This window comes from Myotis daubentonii, chromosome 11, assembly GCF_963259705.1.
Source record: "Myotis daubentonii chromosome 11, mMyoDau2.1, whole genome shotgun sequence".
Classification (NCBI taxonomy): Eukaryota; Metazoa; Chordata; class Mammalia; order Chiroptera; family Vespertilionidae; genus Myotis; species Myotis daubentonii.
The window spans coordinates 57725516-57745084 of NC_081850.1; the positions used below are offsets into that span (position 1 = coordinate 57725516).

The following is a 19569-nucleotide window of genomic DNA, read 5'->3' on the forward strand; positions in this document are numbered from 1 at the left end:
TAAGCTTAGTGACAGATGGTCTCCGTTCCTAGTAAGAGTCTCCTGCGGCCTGCTGGGAAGTGTAGTCCTGAAGAGGCTGGACCGCGACACTCTCTCTCGGAGCATGACGGGAGTTGTAGTTCGGCGGAGTCCCGGGAAGGTTCCGGGTGACGCCTTCTGGTCCGGGGGCGGGCGGTCGGAGCGCTCCTGGGCTGAGAGGAGGAGAAACTGACAACGGGGAGGAGGCTCTAGCGAGGCCTTGAAGGCTGTGCAACCCGGCAGGGGAGGGAGTTCGGGGTCTGGGGGCGGCCAAGGAGCGCTTCTGAAATGCTGCTGGGGTCGTGACCGCTCGGGACCGAGCCGGGACCTGGCCAGATCCAGCCTGGAGGCCTCTCCCTGGTCGGGCCTAATCTCCTGTGGTCGGATAGGCCTCCTCGGAGACTCCTTTCCGTGCGCGCTCCAGGTTCCTGCCCGAATTTCTGGCCAGGAGATGGCCGCCCCGAGCTCCCCGCTGGACCCAAAGGTAAGTCGCCCCTCCGGGTTTCCGCGTTGTCTCGGCGCCACTCCAGCTAGGCCGCGCTCCCCCGCCCCCTGGTCCCCCGCCCCGGCCTTCAGGGCCCGCCCAGTGCGGGGAAGTCTCATTCCCTGCTGCTCGGGGGTGCGGTTCGCGATGAAGCTGCCCGCAGGCTCCGTTTCATCGGGAGCGACCTGATAAATGGGCACGTGCTCCCTTCCAGGGCTCCCTTGGCCAGTGTTCCAGGTGAGGCATCGCTCTGGACCCTCCTCTGCGCCTTCCACGCCTGTCGCTATGCTTGGCTCCAGGACAGACGCTTAGCGAACTGAGTAGAATGGACCTGAACAGGGTCCCAGGCCAGTGCGGATGGAGAGTAGGAGCGGGGTGATGAGGGGCTCCTTGGGGAAGCTCGCTAAAATTACAGTGTTAGGGTATAGTTATTCAACCACAAAAAGCCTTACCCGTAGGCCCCCGCCTCCCAAGGACAAGGGCCCCGCTCAGTTACCGTCTGTCGTGGGGTGCCCTGGCTAGTGTGTGAGGGTTCCGAGTTGGAGTCGGTCCCCAGAACGGGGCCCCGTTTGGAACTCTCAGTCCCCACGTTCCTTCTAGCCTACCCGGCCCCCACACGTGCCACTGTCGGTGGTGGAACTGTCCTTGAGACAACAAGGACTGACCACAGAAATCATACTGTTTCAGGGGTTGCTGACATTTGAGGATGTGGCTGTGTTTTTTACCCAGGAGGAGTGGGATTATCTGGATCCGGCTCAGAGAAGCTTGTACAAAGATGTCATGATGGAGAATTATGGGAACCTGGTCTCGCTGGGTAAGAATCCGCTGTTCCTCGCTGATTGAAATACCTAAGAGGCTGTCAGACATCAGACTCAGAACACTAACCTTCCCGCCATTCACTGTTTACCTGACTCTAAACCCCTCTCATCCTTGCAGTGGCCACAATACGAGCCTTTCTGGCTTCCTATCTTCACAATCTCATCCCCATATTGCTCTGTACTTTCCCTCCTGGCTCATCCTCCCACCGCTTTCCTCCCACCCCTTGTCACTCTGCCTTCTGGAGCCGCTGTTCCTCTTCACACAATGTTCCGTACCCCTGCTGGCCTTCACTGAAACCTGGCACTGCCCCAAGGACACCACATCTCTGGGAGGGACTGCTTATTCTCCCACATCCTCTTCCTTCCCCATCCTCTGTCTCAAGGCTGGAAGGGAGAAATTACTCTTCTCCCAGCTTTTCCATGCTCTTCCCAAAGCATTCGTTTTCCAACTTCAAGCACAGTATCTCCCCTCCGAGGCCTGAGCAGTCTTGCTCTACCCACTCAATTCCTTTTCACTGCCAGGTGTCAACTGTTTTTGGATCCTCACACATAGACTTGGTCACATGTTTCAGAGTCCTCTGTGCTGACCCACACCGTTGATGATACAGTCATTCCTTAAGCCTCAGTGCACCTTGACCACATTGTCTTCAGGGACCCTGCTTTCCCTTTTTATTCGGCAACTCACATCAAGGATCAGACCCTTCATTTTATCATAAGAGGCAAAAACTTAAATATCTTAGTCTTTGACCAAGTACTCAGGTATTTATTGACTGTAACTCAATATGGATTATCAAAACAAACATAATCTCAATTGGAGCTTACTATAACTTCTTCCTTACCTTTCTTCCTCTCCTACTCGTTTCCTAATAAAGCTATTCATTCTTAATGATGTCTCCTGTTCCTTGACCTCTCTGTTTTTTTTCTCTTCTTGCCTTCACCTCCTCATTTATTCCAAGAATCTGTATATGAAGTTATCACCAGCATGCTCACTTTCATCCACCTTGTCATTATTCTCTACCCATTCTATAAGCTTAAAATCCTATATTCATTATTAAATCTGCCTTTTCTCTCCTATCTGAGTTATTAAACTCAGCTGTATTATCAATGTAGCTATTCTTTAATGAAAAGGATTGATGCTTTGTATATATGCATGGTTTTTCTTCTAGTCTCCACTGGCTTTTTACATCTCAACAAGTTTTTACTCTTGATTAGCTCATTCCCTGTTTCTTTGGTGACTATTCCAAAAACGAGCGTTTTCATTCAGTCCATCACTCAGTAGCGGACCTCACCTTCTGTTTCACCAAGAAGACAGAGGCCACTAAACATGAACTCAACTTTTTAGCACCTCATCTGCACACTTAGGGCTGCCCTTATCTTCCTCCTTCTCCAGTACTTAGACATCAGCATCCTTTGCTTTTTCCCCTCTTTAGTTTCTGTCTCTATTCCTTCTCCTCGGATGTCTTTATTCTGATAATAGGTATGTTCCTGGGTCTTTCAATTGGGGAAAGAAGAAGGAAAAGAAAAAAAAACTATCTTTTGAGCCACAGTCTGCCTCTTGCTGCTCCCTGTAACCTGCTACTTGTTCTCTTCACAGCCAAGTTTTTCTGTGTGTAGTTAATACGTTTTGCACTTTTTTTCTTTAAGCCCTTTTTTTTTTTTTTTTTTGCGTCTACCACTCCCTTTTAGTTGTTTAACATTGGTCTGTAGCCCAGTTGTCAAATGCAAAAGACTCTCTTTGGACCTTATTTTATTCTACTTCTCTATGGATATTTGAAATTCATTATTGCTTCGTTCACTTGCCTTGCACTCTCAGACTTCCTCTCAGTATATATACTTTCCTTGGTGGACCTTATCTACATTCATTTCATCGGCTACCACCATGTGATGGTAAGTCTCACATCTTTCTCTCCACCTAAGAGAGATGATATGGAGCCTAACTGTCTAAATAAAAATCCTAGTTCCACCACTTACTAGTCTTGTAACCATGGGTGAAGTAATTAACTTATCTGTGCCTCAGTTTCTTATTTTATAAAATGGGAATGATAACACCACTTACTTCTTAGGGTTATTGTGAGCATTACCTGAGTTAATATATATGAAGCACTTAGGACACTGACTAGCATGTAGTGAGTACAATATAAATAAATCTTGGTTGCTATCATTACTATCCTTGTCATCTTCTTTGTTGAGCTCTGAATTCCTAGTCATCTGTTTTTGAAGACCACACAAGACACCTGACAAATCTCAAATAATCCATTAAGATCTCAAGGGCCTCTTCTTCAGAACTGAGCACTCCTTCCTCTGCTACCTTGTATACACATACATTGTTTAATTTATCACACCTTACTATAATTATTCTTTATGTTATTTTTTTAACTAGATTGATGTCCATGAGGCCAGTAACTATTTTTTTCATTTAATTTCTCCAGCACTTAGGACAGAACCAGGCATATATTATATACTTCTTAAATATTCATGTGTCTGAGTGAGTATACTTAAAAGTCATAACATGGCTAGATTATTACATTTGCCCTCTTATTCTAGTCTCCCTTTGTTTTAATATGTTCTCTTTTTGCCACCAAAATGATTTTTTGTTAATTAATTGCTTACAACTTCTGGTGATTCCTGATAGCTTAAAGGATAAAAATCTTGATTTCTTATCATATATACTAGGATCTCCTTAATATAGTTTCTGCCTGGCTTTCTAGCTTCATCTATTTCTGACCACCAGTTCAATCTACAGCAATATCAGCTGCTGATTTTTTAAAAAATACATGCTTATTGATTTCAGAGAAGAAGGGAGAGGGAGAGAGAGAGATAGAAACATCAATGATGAGAAAGAATCATTAATTAGCTGCCTCCTGCATTCCCGCCACTGGGGCATCAGCCCGCAACCCGGGCATGTGCCCTTGATCGGAATTGAACCTGGGACCCGTCAGTCACCAGGCCGACATTCTATCCACTGAGCCAAACTGCCTAGGGCTGATTTGTTTGTTTGTTTGTTTTTTTCAACATTCCGTGGTGTCTCTGAGTTACTGCCAGCTTTATCCACATACATGGTATCCTGGTTGATAGAACCAGGCAAATGACCAGCCTTTCCTGTCCCTAGTGCTGCAAAATGTGAGTACCATATGGATAAAGGCATGGCAGTGAGCCCATTTGTGGTATCCTACTCTCGGGCGCTCTTCTTTGGTGAAATAGAGCTTTTCATCATTTATGCCACAGTCTCTTTATTCTCCTCTGTAGACTCTATCTCCATCCCCTTGAGAGCTCCCTTGATGAGATAGCACTATTAGTCGATTGTTCCAATGTAGTGCTTTCCTGCACTTCATCTTGTTGCTTTACTTAACGCAACACGAATAGATTTGTAATTTTGGTTTATTATTTATACCTTTCTTTCCTTGCTGATATTTCTTTAAAAACTTTAATAGCTACATTGATAATACAGCTGACAGCTTGATTTCTCAGTTCTTGGTCTTTCAGTCCTTTCTATGAAATCGACTTCTTCAGTTTTAATGATTTTTCTCCAGTCTACTTGACCATATTAGCCTTTGACAGAACTGGGAATTGCTGTACTTAAAAGACTGTAAACTCATTGTTTCCTTCTTTGATTATAATCTCTTTGTACTTATTTGTTCCACTGCTCATTCATTTAGTAAATATTTATCAAGCACTATGCTAGTTCTAAGAATACAAGTTCTTCTCCATCCTCCCATTCTTTTACCAGAAAATTGTTGTCTTTATACTCCATTGGATAGTAGGGTTGGCAACTGTTGTCCACAAGACAAATGTGGCCCACTACCTGTTTTTGTACACAGTTTTATTGGAACATGGACTGCCCAATCTTTTATGTATTATCTTTTGTGCTATAGTAGGAGAGTTGAGTAGTTGCAACAAACACCACATGACTCTTAAAGCCAAAAATGTTTACATCTGGCCTTTTACAGAAAGAGTATCAACTCCTGTTCTGTCCTAAAGTTCAGCCACTTCCACTTTGCCATTTCCTTGCTTTTCCTCTCTCACCTCAGCTACTATATTATAAAACTGGTTAAAGATTATAGAAATCAACTACTTAAACTAGCTTAAGCCAATAAGAGAAGTTATCATAGGGACATAGACGGCTAGCCTAATATGCTAATTGTTCCTCCGACTGTTTGACCAGTCGCTATGACGCTCACTGACCACCAGGGGGCAGATGCTCTGACAGTAGGTTAGCTTACTCCTGGGGTCCAGCTAATATGGACTGGGTGAGATGGGCCGGACACGCCCTGGAGCCCTCCCACAGTCCATCCCTGGCCCCAATTGTGCACCAGTGGGGTCTCTTGGCCTCGCCTGTGCCCTCTCACAATCCAGGACCCTTCAGGGGATGTTGGAGAGCTGGTTTCAGCCCGATCCCTGCAGGCCAGACTGAGGGACCCTACTGGTGTACAAACCCGTGCATCAAGCCTCTAGTGCAGTGGTTCTCAACCTTCCTAATGCCGAGACCTTTAATACAGTTCCTCATGTTGTGGTGACGCCCAATTTCATTGTTACAAATTGAACATAATTAAAGCATAGTGATTAATCACAAAAACAATATGTAATTATATATGTGTTTTCCGATGGTCTTAGGCGACCCCTGTGAAAGGGTCTTTCAACCCCCAAAGGGGTCGCGACCCACAGGTTGAGAACCACTGCTCTAGTGGCATATATGAGCAGGATTGCAACTGGACATCAGAAAAGAACTAAAACCAGAAATTGGATCACTGTCAGAAGTTGAGAATTAACTGTCTTTGTGTCCTGTTTCTTTCTCCTTGGCAGAATAGTCTTTCCTCCTATGTTCACATGCTTTTGTTCCTTTAGTTTTTAGTTTCTGTTGATAGGTTACAATTCTAGTCACATTTAGGCTATTTCAATTTCAATTCCAAATTCCTGGGAAAGATGCACTTTGAGTGAGCTATCTTACTCTAGAATTAGCTGCTCACAAGATGGGAACATATATTGCAAGTATGGCAGATAACCCAGAAGGTGATTGTAGCTACCAAATGCAGATCATTTGGGTAGTCATTTCTAGGCTGCTCCATGTAGAAGCCTAGACTCACTAATTTCTCTATCTGCTTGACCTATATATTTTTATGCCAGTGCCTCTATTTTATTTACTTGAACAATATTTTACATTTTATGTCTGTTCAGATAATTCCTTCTTTTACATTCCTTTTCAGGATAACTAATTTTCTGCATTCTTCTGGTTGGAATCTAGATTCGTTGGGGTTTTTTTGTTGTTGTTTTATAGGATTTTGATTGGAATGCAGTTAGGTTCAGAGATTGGTTTGGGAAGAATGAAGATCCTTATAATATTGAATCTCTCAATCTCTCTGTTTAACTGTCTTTTATGTCCCTCAGAAAAATTTTCTGGATGATTTTTATGGATCTTACATTTTCTTATTAGATTTATTTCTAGTTTATTTGTGATTTTTGTTATTACCATGAAGAGCATATTTTAATTTTCTACATTTCTATAAAATGGTTTTTCTTGGTAGTAAAAAACAGTATCTATTTTATATGTTAGTCTTGTTATCGCTATTATATCCTAATTAATTATTTTAGGTAGATATTCATATCATTTGCAAATAAATAATAATTTTTTCTTATTCCTTTTAAAACATCCTCTGGAATAATATCTATTGGGTAAACATGAAGAGACTTTTCCTTCTTACGAGAAATTTATAATCTAGTGAAACAGACAAAAATAAATTGTTAAAAGTTCAGTGTAATAACAGCTTTAATGGAGTTATGGACAAGGGCTAGTGATAAAAAACAGAACACCAAAATATGTCTAGTAGAAAGAGTGAAGGCTTTGTTGAAGAACTATTGCTTTGAATTGAATCTTAAAGAGTAATCAAGAGTAGCCCAGCTGGTGTGGCTCAGCGGTTGAGCCCTGACCCAGGAACCAAGAGGTTGTGGGTTCCATTCCCAGTCAGGGCACATGTGGCTGGATCCCCAGTAGGCGGTGTGCAGGAGGCAGCCAGTTGATCATGTTTCTCTTACTCATCGATGTTTCTATCTGTCCCTCTCCCTTCCTCTCTCTAAAAATCAATAAAAACATATTTTAACATAAATAAATAAATAAAAATAGTAATCAAGAGTTTTCCAGGTAAATAATGTTGGGGGACATTTAGTAAACAAGATATGCAGTGAAATGGCATGAAAGATCATAACACAAGCAGTTTGTCCACTTAAATTATAGTAGAGTAGGAGCAGGGTGAATTACAGTGTAGAAGTGGTGAGTATCATAGTGCAAAGAGCTTTGATTTGATCTTAGAAGTAGAGTGCTGGTGAATCTACAGATGGTGACATGAATAGAATTCCATTTTGTGACGATTTCTCTGGATTCAGTGAAGTAAATGTAGTGAGTATAGAGTGAGATGGTGGAAACATGGGTAACAATAACCTTAAACAGTTGACAAAGGAAGAGAAATCCATGAAGGACTTGTATTATAAAAGGTCTAAGAAGAAGTAGGGAGACAACTAAAAGAACATAATGATACAGAAACCTAAAACAGATAGTGTCAAGAAATGGGAGTGGTCACCAGTGTCAAATGCTGCTATAGGAAATAAGGACTGAAAAACATCCATTGTATTTTTACTCAAAAGTTATTGATGACTGAATAAGTTTCTCTAGATGCTGGAAGCAGAAACCAGATCTAACAGTAGGTTGTAGAATAGATTGAATGGGAATAGGTTGGGCATGGAAAACATAGTTAGGAAATGAAGAGCTACACCTAAGATTTTTCCCCCCAAAGATTGGCTTTCATCAGAGAAGGATTTCAGATTCAAGGTAAATGGTCATATTTGTATGTTGGTAGGAAGGTGTCAAGGAGAATACAAATTGAAGAAAGAGGAAAAAATGCTACTAATTAAACAAGTTCCCAGAGGCAAGTGGAATCAAGAGAGGGTAGATGGATTAGCCTTGGATAGGAATGGGGTATATATTAATGTACAGTTGCAGATAATTTTATAGATAGGGGCCAGAAAGTTGAAGGAGTTCTCCTATCCTTTTTAATTGTGTGAAGGAAAAACAGTCCATTGAATTTGAGAGAGAACACTGTAAGTAGCCTAAGTAAAAGTAAAGTTTCTAGTAAATTGTATAGGGAATAAAGTGTTATGTGGGTTTTTTTTAGAATAAAATAACTTAATGACTGATTTGGATTAAGTGAAAAAATTCAAAGATGAATTCACAGTTAGAAGACTAAAAAGTTGAGAGAAAAGGGGAACTCTAAAAAGGAAATTGTTTAAGCCAAATTTATACTTAGTAGTGATTGAAACTTCTAGTAAAGTTATCCAACAGGCACCAAGAGTTAGAAATCAAGGAAAGAAATCAGTATGATACTCGGTTATATCATAGACCATTATGTTATCTTTCCTCTAACACAGTGGTCAGCAAACTGCGGCTCATGAGCCACATGCGGCTCTTTGGCCCCTTGAATGTGGCTCTTCCACAAAATACCACATGCGGATGCACATGTACAGTGTGATTGAAACTTCATGGCCCATGCGCAGAAGTCGGTATTTTGTGGAAGAGCCACACTCAAGAGGCCAAAGAGCCACATGTGGCTCGTGAGCCGCAGTTTGCCAACCACTGCTCTAACACATGTGAGATTTTTATCTCTCAGTTGTCATGCAGCTTATCATTTGGAACTAAAGGGTTCCAACTTGGGTCTTAATATCTTTAGAATGAGAATCATATGTACTTGAAGAATGTGGTGTGATTTGTTGTTGGTGAAGTCATAAGCTATCACAGACTACTCTTTTTCTTTGTTTCTTCTATTAGTTCTGACCATGTCCCTTTATATTTATTTTATTCTGTCTTTCTATATTATGGACTTAATGTTACTTCAATCTATCATTATTTTTGTTAAAAGCCATTTTCTGTCTTGATTCAGGAACTGCTTTTTATTTAATATTTTCTTTATCATATTATTTTCTTTCTCCATTTATATTTATTGTCCATTCCATTTAGTAGGAGGCTTCATGTCTTATCTCTGAATCCTGGCTCATTACACAATGCCTGGAATACTCTTTATTGTAATAAATAAATTCTTATTAATGAATGAATTTTTGCTTTCCCTTGTTTTTGTCTTTTATCTTTTTCAGTATCATTTTATTGTTCCTTTCTGTCAGTTATTTGGTCTACTCACTTTATAATAATGCTGTCTCATTCTAAATATTCCTGAACCTACTATTTTTTCCCATTTTATGTTTTCTTCCTTGGTAGACCAGTTCATCCCACCACTACTTGTTTTAATTCTTTGTTTATTCACCTTACTTTGCATAATTTACTATTGATTTACCAGCCCTTTCTCTTAACTCTTCTTGTTCCTACAGACTCATTCTTTGCCTCATAAACACTCTTTTCATACCTCTTCTCCAAGAAAAACATTTCATTGCATCAGATAACTAATACTCAATAATAGTAATTATGTAGTTTATACTCTTTACCAAGTAATGGGTACTGTTCTAAAAGCTTGTGTATATGAACTAATGTAATCCTCAAACAATATTGTGAGGTAGTAAACTACATTTGATATAGTAGATTAATTTATCTTAATTTGATTTATCTGAATTATCTAATTTTTCTGACAGTTTCTCCTTAATAGAAAAGAACTTGGCTGATGTTTCTGTTTTCTATTTATTATTCTAGATGTTTTAAACAGAGATAAGGATGAGGAACCAACTGTGAAACAAGAAATTGAGGAAATTGAGGAAGAAATGGAATCAAAGGGTATAATAGTTACAAGAATCAAAAGTGAAACTGACCAGGATCCCATGTGTAGAGAAACCTTTGAACTTGTTGGTAGGTTAGATAAACAGAGAGGAATCTTCTTATGGGAAATACCAAGGGAATCTTTGACCCAGGAACAAAGAATGTTCAGAGGAAACACTAACATTATTCGTAAGAGACCTAACTCAGAAGAGAAATGCCATAAATGTGAAGAATGTGGAAAGGGTTTTGTCCGCAAGGCCCATTTCATTCAACATCAACGGGTCCATACTGGTGAGAAACCGTTTCAATGCAATGAATGTGGGAAAAGTTTTAGTCGCAGTTCATTTGTTATTGAACATCAGAGAATTCACACCGGAGAAAGGCCCTATGAGTGTAACTACTGTGGAAAAACCTTTAGTGTGAGCTCAACCCTTATTAGACATCAGAGAATCCACACTGGAGAGAGACCCTATCAGTGTAATCAGTGTAAACAGAGCTTCAGCCAGAGAAGGAGCCTTGTTAAACATCAGAGGATTCACACAGGTGAGAAACCCCATAAGTGTAGTGACTGTGGTAAAGCCTTTAGTTGGAAGTCACACCTTATTGAGCATCAAAGAACTCACACTGGTGAAAAACCTTATCACTGTACCAAATGTAAAAAAAGCTTTAGCCGAAATTCATTACTGGTTGAACATCAGAGAATTCACACTGGAGAAAGACCCCATAAATGTGGTGAATGTGGGAAAGCCTTTAGATTAAGTACATACCTTATACAACACCAAAAAATCCACACTGGTGAGAAGCCTTTTCTTTGTATTGAATGTGGAAAAAGCTTCAGTCGGAGCTCATTTCTTATTGAACATCAGAGGATCCATACAGGTGAAAGACCTTATCAGTGCAAAGAGTGCGGGAAAAGCTTCAGTCAACTTTGCAACCTTACTCGTCATCAGAGAATCCACACAGGAGATAAACCCCATAAGTGTAAGGAATGTGGAAAAGCCTTTAGTAGAAGCTCAGGTCTCATTCAGCATCAGAGAATTCACACTAGAGAGAAGACATATTCATACAATGAAACAAAGGAAAGTTTTGATCCAAATTGCAGTCTTGTTTTACAGCAGGAAGTCTTCCCTAAGGAAAAATCTTATAAATGTGATGAATGTGGGAAAACTTTTAGTGTCAGTGCTCATCTTGTACAACATCAAAGAATCCACACTGGTGAAAAGCCCTACTTATGTACTGTGTGTGGGAAAAGCTTCAGTCGGAGCTCATTTCTTATTGAACATCAGAGAATCCACACTGGTGAGAGACCCTATCGATGTAGACAGTGTGGCAAAAGCTTTAGTCAACTTTGTAATCTTATTCGACATCAGGGTGTTCACACAGGTAATAAACCCCATAAATGTGATGAATGTGGAAAAGCCTTTAGCCGGAACTCAGGCCTTATTCAGCATCAGAGAATACACACAGGAGAGAAACCTTATAAGTGTGAGAAGTGCGACAAAAGTTTTAGTCAACAGCGCAGCCTTGTCAACCATCAGAAGATCCATGCAGAAATGAAAACCCAAGAAACCCATGAATGTGATGCTTGTGGCGAAGCCTTCAATTGCCGCATATCTCTTATTCAGCATCAAAAATTGCACACTACATGGATGCAGTAAATATAGAGAAATATTTAAGCTTAGTTGGACTTGAGACTAGCTTACCCAAGTGCAGTTTCAACATTGCTCAATATGAGTCAGATTTAGTAAGAAAGGAAAGTATCTTTGGCCTTAGGCAAATGGTTTCTAGAGATTCTGTGAATAGTGGACAACCAGCTGCCCACAGGCATTTTTCATTACTCTTTGTTTTGATGACTCAGTAATTTATGCATCTTTTTTAAACAAATCTTTCAGGTTAAACCTGGGCTCAGAGCATTTGATTATAATAATGAAGGGAGAATGACAAAGTTGCATTGATACAAGGGAGCTAGAACCACTCATGTTAGAAAACTAGAATAATTCTTCAGAGACCTCTGCCACCATCTTAGATGGTAGTTCTTTCGGTTCTATGATATGTTTGGCTATGCATGCCAAAGTCCAGTAATTGAGCATATGATGAAGTTTTCAAGGAAACAGCCCAGATTTTTTGAAACTGATTTGTTTTTTGAAAACAATTTTGTTTTGAAACAATTTTTTGTCGTTGTTTAAGCCAGTTATTTGGCATGTGAGTCACAAGAAAGCAGTTCCAATGCCTCATGGTTCTCAGAAATGTGAAATGAGTGGACCATTAATTTTACATGTTAAGATTATGTGACAAACCTAGCAAAGGTGTTACCAAGGAATCTTTGGCAGTGCCTTTTTTTCCCAAAAAAATGGGCCCAAAAAGGTGGAGGAAGACACTATTCTTTTTGTGTCCTCCCATCTGTGAAAGATATTTGTAATCCTATACAAATAATCGTATTCCTTCACTACCAGTAGCATGTGAAAGTGTACATATTTTGATTGCCAAGAATTGAAAATAAAGAGACCTGGAGTCTATGTTAGGAAGCTGAGATATTTTGGTATTGCTTTGGTTTTTATAGTAACTAGACTTTGCATGCAGTTTTAAAATTCTTATTTCTGGTTCTAGGGCTTCCCTTAGTTAAAGGTTACTATAAACCTATTAATTCATCTGTTCTAATCATTAAACCTGTTTTGTTTTGTTTTTTGCTTTGTGTAAGAGTTCTTTGTTACTATAGTGTAACACCTAACCTGTCAAATATATTACTGTTTAAAAATTAGAATCAAGATTTAAAGGAAATTTCTATACCTGTGAGATAGTAGAGATATCCAGAGGTCATTGGAGTTGTGGACATGATACACAGGGAAGATATCTGGGCTATAAATTTACTTAGGATTCCCAAGTGTTTAGACACAGAAATGAATTAAGATTTAACAAGAGGATAAAGTAAATAAAATAAAATGAATGAATGAATCAAAAAATGGAATCCCAAGACCCACTCTTGTTTATTGGGTGGGCAAGATGTGAAAGAAACTGAGGAAGTTTCCAGAAGTATGGAAAACCCAATATGTAGTGATAGTTGCTATAGGATAATGGCCTAGAAGGATACTGAGGAGATATCAGTGAGGGGATGAAGAGTATCCTTTAGGTAATTAGAATGTCAATGAGTTCTATAAGAGCAGCTTTCAAATTTGGAAAGAACCAGTTTTAAGGGGGTTAAGTAATGTCTGGAGAGTCTAAATCAGTTCCCAAATACTATCAATTCATGACTTCTACATTCAGATGGTAAAAAGGATAATATAGTGTCTTTGTAAACAAGTTAAATTGATTAAAGACCTTACTTAATTCTGAAATTATGCCCCCTGCTTTTTTAATTTAAAAAGTTCTTTTGCAAAATATTAGTAATTTTAGGTGATGGTCTGTTGAATGTATGTCTCTGTAGGTTTAAAAAAATTGGCAACCTTTTTTCAATTATTCTTCTCACCCACCTAATTTTATTGGTCTATAGCAGTGGTCAGCAAACTGCGGCTCGCGAGCCACATGCGGCTCTTTGGCCCCTTGAGTGTGGCTCTTCCACAAAATTCCATGTGCGGCGCGCACGTACAGTGCGATTGAAACTTCGTGGCCCATGCACAGAAGTTGGTATTTTGTGGAAGGGCCACACTCAAGGGGCCAAAGAGCCACATGTGGCTCGCGAGTCGCAGTTTGCCGACCAGGGGTCTATAGTAAGGAGTAAAAGGTAGATTGAGAAAGAGGCATGTGGGTCAAGATTAAAGAAAAATTTGAGTATTTTTCCATTCTGAACAGAGAGCCACTTGAGGGAGGTTGAAGATAAAGGAAAGCATGTGGACATTGATTGTTATAATCTAAAATTAATTCTAGCACTAATGGAAGAATTTTATTTGGAGATTTTTCTTCCTCCAATTTGATAGAAAAAGAGAACAGATTTAGAAATAGAGTGTGCATGACATGACCTGTTTTCAAAAAATAGTCATATTCATCTTTTGAGAGTCAGGGAAAGAAGAGGGGTAGGCACTGTTAGGGGTAGAGTCGAGAGCCTCATTGATAATAAAGGTTTGAAGTACAGTGGGGAGAATGGAAGACTTGGGGGTGATGGCTTGTGGGTTTTTGTATAGGGCCCAGTTGAAATAAAGGACTATGAACTTTTAATGCAATTGCTCAAATTCCTTGTTGAAATAACACATGGGACAATTTTGAAAGAAAATTTAGAGTTAAAATAGATGAAGCAAAATACTAGTAGATTTATTCAGGTTCTTTAGAGAATCAGCCAATAAACCAAAAGGATATATAGGTAAGCAGATGATGGGTGGGTGGGTGAGTAGGTAGATAGATTAGATAGATGATAGATAGGTAGATAGATGACAGATAGAATAGAAATTGGCTCCTGTGAATATGGAGGCTAAGAACTCCCACAATGTGCCTGCCATCTGTAAGCTAGAGAACCATGAAAGCCAAAGGTATAATTCAGACTGAGTTCAGAGACCCTAAAACCAGGAGCTTTTTATAAAGACTGGAGGAAATGCTCTAGTTTAGGCAGAGCAAATTTGTTCTTCCTCCACCTTTTTGTTGGTTTCAGGCCCTCAATGAATTAGATGATGCCCACCAACATTGGTAAAGGCAATCTTTATTCAGTTTACAGATTCAAATGCAAATTTCTTTCAGAAGCACCATCACAGGCACACCCGGAAAAAATGTTTACCAGCATTCCTTAGCCCAGTCAAGTTGAAAAAATTAACCATCACAGTAGGTAACATAAAACAACCAGGAAAAAGGAGTCCTTGGTGGTGAAAGAAAAAAATGGAAATCACTGTAAATATTCCATTTCTCTGTAATTTTGATGAGTGAGGCATTTCACTTTCATCTGTCTTCCTAGGAGGATGTTAGCAAATCTAGGCATACCCAGTTGAGCATGATACATGCACCATAAATTTCAACTTTTTCTGTAGTCCATCTATTACAGTCACTTTGTTCCTAATCAGTATTTGATACCTTTCACCTTCTCTGTCTCCTTCAAAAGTGGTGGCCTTGGGTGGTTGATGGCGGCGGGTAGAATGGCTTCTTTTTAATTAAAATCATCTCTATTACCATGATGCATGGACAAATAGGGCAAATATTTAATGTCCAAATACTATAAGTTCAATTAACATGTATTTTTAAAATACCCTCTAGGTGCTATATTAATGCAATAAGTTTTAGTTGCATCAAACAGTCCTTTATCCTCTAGGAGACGAAGGAGTAACTAGTAAGCCAAATAAATGTATTCCGTAGAGTACAGACTGGGAGAAAATCACCTAACTTTCCAAAACAGTTCTAACACATCTCGCACAAATAAGACAGAGTGCGTATCTCTGCCTTTGCTATCTCCTGTTCAGAAGTGGTGTTCTCAAGAACTTTTCTCATGTCTGTCCAATGGTTGTGATAAACTTCCACATCAGGGCAGTCACTGCATTCCTGCAAACAAGAAGTGCATTCTGATTTCTTTGGCCTGTAAATTCCCCCAAAGTAAAACCAGGGCAGGCCAAGGAAAAGTTTCAAGTGGCTGCAGAGAGATGACTTGCCCTTGGCTATCTTAGGAGGGCAGGGTAGATTTCTCTGACACCTGAGCTCTCAGGTTGCAGCCTAGCACTGGTTGTTCTGCCTGCTGGGAGAATTGGTGCTATGTTTAAAATATGCTCCGTTTCATTGTACCACTGTGCTCCAAGAACTGAGTCTGTGTATGTATGTAAGCATCTTTTTAAGAACTAGATCTAGAATTATTTTGAATTTTCATTTGCAACAGTACTTGCCTCCCACGTTGAAATAAAAGAGAGACATTATTAGGATGGCAAATGGCTATGTTGCACAAGGAGAAATTAGTTGTTTTCCTCTGATGATGTCATGTCCACTCACCAACTTTTACCAACAAGGGGCTAAGCCCTATGCTATTATACACACTTAGCTGGCTTCCAGTTTCCTTCCAATCTTCTATATTCTAAAAAATAATTTTCAGCAATACTCTTTTATCATGTTATTCCCTGTGCAAAAATTATTCACATTTCCCTATTTCTCATTTCATCGAGGCAAGATTTTCCATAATATCTCTGCCCAAGCTCCCTTTCTCCTACTGTGCCACTCCGCTTGGTCTCACCATTCTAGTCAAATTCCCCACAATATCCTCAACATGTATAATCTGTACTCTTGTCAGGACACAGCTAATTCATCTCCATTCTCAAGTGCCTTTATCATTCTTCAAGAGCCAACTGACAGGGGAAAATGGATATTTATTCACAACTTACGTATCTGGCACTGTACATAGAATATTGCTAACCTCACAACAGCCCTGTTTTACAGATGAGGGACAGGGCTCAGAGAGAGGAAGTGTATTTCCCAAGATCATACAAAAAGCTACCTGCAACTCATCTTTGTAAAGCATTCCTTCCCTTTTGACCTCAGCACTGGCCTATGCCTCTGCGGTTTAGCACATTATTGTGTGCCATTTTGTTTCCTAATTGTGTCCTTGTTTTCCTCATCTCAATGATAAGCATAGAAGGACCCTGTAGTATCTTTACAGGGCAAAGCGTACAGTAAGTGCTGAATGAATACTTGACCGATTTTATATGTTTATGTATATTGATGCCCAGTACTGTTAGGCTATTATAGAAGGCTTGGGACAGATTGTGTTACGCCCGAAAAATATGTTTATTTGAGTAATGGAAAGAGACCTGTGTCTGGCTGTGTTGAGCTTTGCTGTTATTCCTGTCTCTTAATTCACCCTCTAGAAAATGGGTTTAGGTAGGGAATTGGTAGCATTGCATGAGTCCTCAGGCTCTATTGAGCATGGATAATTCACCTGGTACCCTAAAAGTGTGGCAGATACTGTTCTAAGGGCAGGTCCACAATTCTTTATCTGAAAGTCTTGAGGACTTGGCAAATCACACTGGTCTCACCTACTGGTTTTGTGACCTTGAGCAACTTCCTTAGCATACTGGACCCCAGAGGCTGATATTCTCATCGTTACAATCAGCTTCTGCTTCTGTTAAATTCACATTATGAATCGTCTCATCTTGTTTTTGTAAAGCATGATGTAGACTCATATGTGAAACTAGGCTTTTCCTATCAAGAAGACACGTCTTTAGATTACTTAATATCTCTCCGTAAAAGTCCTTTAGTCATCTCCCCACAATTCCATATTGCCCTAGTATCTCCATGCCTTCTCTCTTCCTCCTCCTTTCTCATTTTTCCTTTCTCCTCCCTCTTTCCTTTTTTAAAAAAATATGTTTTTATTGATTTTCAAGAGAGAAGAAGGGAGAGGGAGAGAGAGAAAAAAACATTAATGAGAGAGAAACATCTATCAGCTGCATCCTGCACGCCCCTACTGGGGATTGAGCCCACAACCTAGGCATGTGCCTTGACCAGGAATTGAACCAGTGACCTCTTGGTACATGGGTTGATGCTCAACCACTGAGCCACACCAGCTGGGCTCCTCTCCTTTTCCTTACCCCTTTCTTCCCTTCTCTCACCCTCCCTCTTCAGAGCAAAAAACAAACTCTTCTTTTTATTCCTTCCAGTATTTAGTAATTGTTTTGGCTTGTCTTTTGATACTTATGCCTTCAAGGTATTATCTTCTCCCATTGAATTATCAAAGAACTTTCTTACACAATGGCAGTTGCTTTTCTGAGTTCCTTTCCTTGTTAACATCTTGTGATCTCCAACCTAGATGTCCTTACTTCCCTTTCTGTGCCCAGCTATACTGATAGACTGTCTTCCCCACTCCTCAACCTCCAATCAATAGCATTTGTGTTACTTGCTTAGCTACCTAAGTTTGTCTATTTACAAATGCCTTGGCTACCCTAAAGCTGAAAGTTTTTTTAATTACTTTCAGTGCCTAGTACCAGGTTTTATTTTTAGTGGGTGTTCAACAACTTCTAGAATGAATCTGACAGAATACCGAAATCTAGGAAGCCATTAATATATCCACTCAGTGACCACACAGTTAATAGAAATTGAAGCCTGTAGCTTCATAACTCTTGTCTTCATATTACCCTGAGTGGAGGAAATTTCTTGGCTTGAGGTTTCAAAGACATTTGCTGTTCTTTAGTAGGGAAAATATGTCAGATAGTAGCCAGGGAAAATGCATTATATAAATCCTCACCCTCAGTGAAATGTAATTCAGCCTTAACCAAAAGATATAAATAACTCAGCCTTGATTATAAATTCATGTTCAACCCATAAATGAGTGTCTAAGAGGTTTCTCTACCACAGAGGGCCAGTGCTGCTGAGTAAGCTCTAGATGAAAGTTTTCTGGCAGAAAAGCTTTGTCACACCAGGTGTTGTGACAAAAGCTTTTAGGACAGCTCAGCACATGGTAAGAGCTCAAGTAGTGGCTGATGGATTGAATGGATGCAATAAGAAATGTAGAAGACCAACTCTGGTGGCAGAGGTATTGAACACTGCCTGTTGCCCACCTTTACCTGCTCCCTGGTTATGTGTACCTTTTAGTAGAAAGAGACCTGAATGTTAATCTCTCAGCTCTACTCCCCCAGAATGTGTGACCATCATCCAGTAATTTCACTGTTCTAGCCTTGGTTTTTATCTTCTGTAAAATGAAAGACTTGGGCTAAGTGACCTCTAAGGTAGATTTGAATTGCTCATATGGATATAGTTCCTTGTCTTTAGAAAGTAATGCAGGTACGTGGAAATAGCCAAATGTCCTAGAGACACATAATAAGTAATTTCTTATGTATATAATTTATAAGTATATAACATATATATTAAATTTATAAATAATTCCTTCCTTACACCCACTACCAGGTCTTTCTCATCGGAAGAAGGCCCTTTGGATTAATTCCAGTTTATTCCTCTAAATAATGTGCTTATGCCTCTATTTCTTAATTTATCAACTCTAAGCAATAAATTTACCTTAGTACTCTTCAAGGCAAAGAATTTAGTTTACTTCCTTCTCCTATATTTTAATTATAGGTAGTACTCTTGTAATGATTTATATCTATTTCCTTTATTACTTTAGTAGACTTAAAACACTATTTTTTAATCCATCAATTTTAAGCAGAATTCCTGACTCCCCACTAAGTGGATTAGTGCTCCCTTTGCTTTCTTCTATTTCTCCTCCCCTTTGAATTTCCCTTCTGTCAGTTAAATCATTATGTCATCCAAAGTTTCAACATTTAAATTCTCTTTTGTAACTATGGTTTTCTGAAAATGGGAAGCCAATCAAGTATAATTATGTGAATATTATTTACTGCAAAAGTAGGCTGTGTGCTTGGCTGTGCAGAGGAACATGTAGTCCTGTCTCATCAAACCTGGGCCACTTGAAGAGGAATGCTCAAAGCAGCAAAGTCACATTGATTCTCTCAATAGCCTCCACGTGTTTCTCAAAATCAGTTCACATTTTAGCTTCAAATTATACTAAATGGCTTTCATTTTGGGGGAGCCTCAAACTTGAAATCTAGAGTGGTCATTCTCAAACTTGGCTCCACATGGAATCATCAAAGGAGCTTTAAGAAACCCTG

The 19569-nt window shown here is 39.7% G+C and overlaps 1 protein-coding gene across 3 annotated transcripts; it reads left to right on the forward strand.

The window, feature by feature from the left end:
• Window positions 1-101: 101 nt before the first annotated feature.
• On the forward strand, window positions 102-12742 carry ZNF189 (zinc finger protein 189). Of its 3 annotated transcripts, none has more exons than XM_059657516.1 (3): window positions 102-502; window positions 1190-1316; window positions 10001-12742. In XM_059657516.1, the coding sequence occupies exons 1-3, from the start codon at window positions 470-472 to the stop codon at window positions 11719-11721; spliced, it is 1881 nt and encodes a 626-aa protein (XP_059513499.1). In that variant the 5' UTR covers window positions 102-469; the 3' UTR covers window positions 11722-12742. The 3 variants fall into 3 exon arrangements, with proteins under 3 accessions (XP_059513499.1, XP_059513500.1, XP_059513501.1); XM_059657517.1 differs by having other exon boundaries at window positions 1232-1316; XM_059657518.1 differs by having other exon boundaries at window positions 1235-1316.
• The last annotated feature ends 6827 nt before the right edge of the window (window positions 12743-19569 follow it).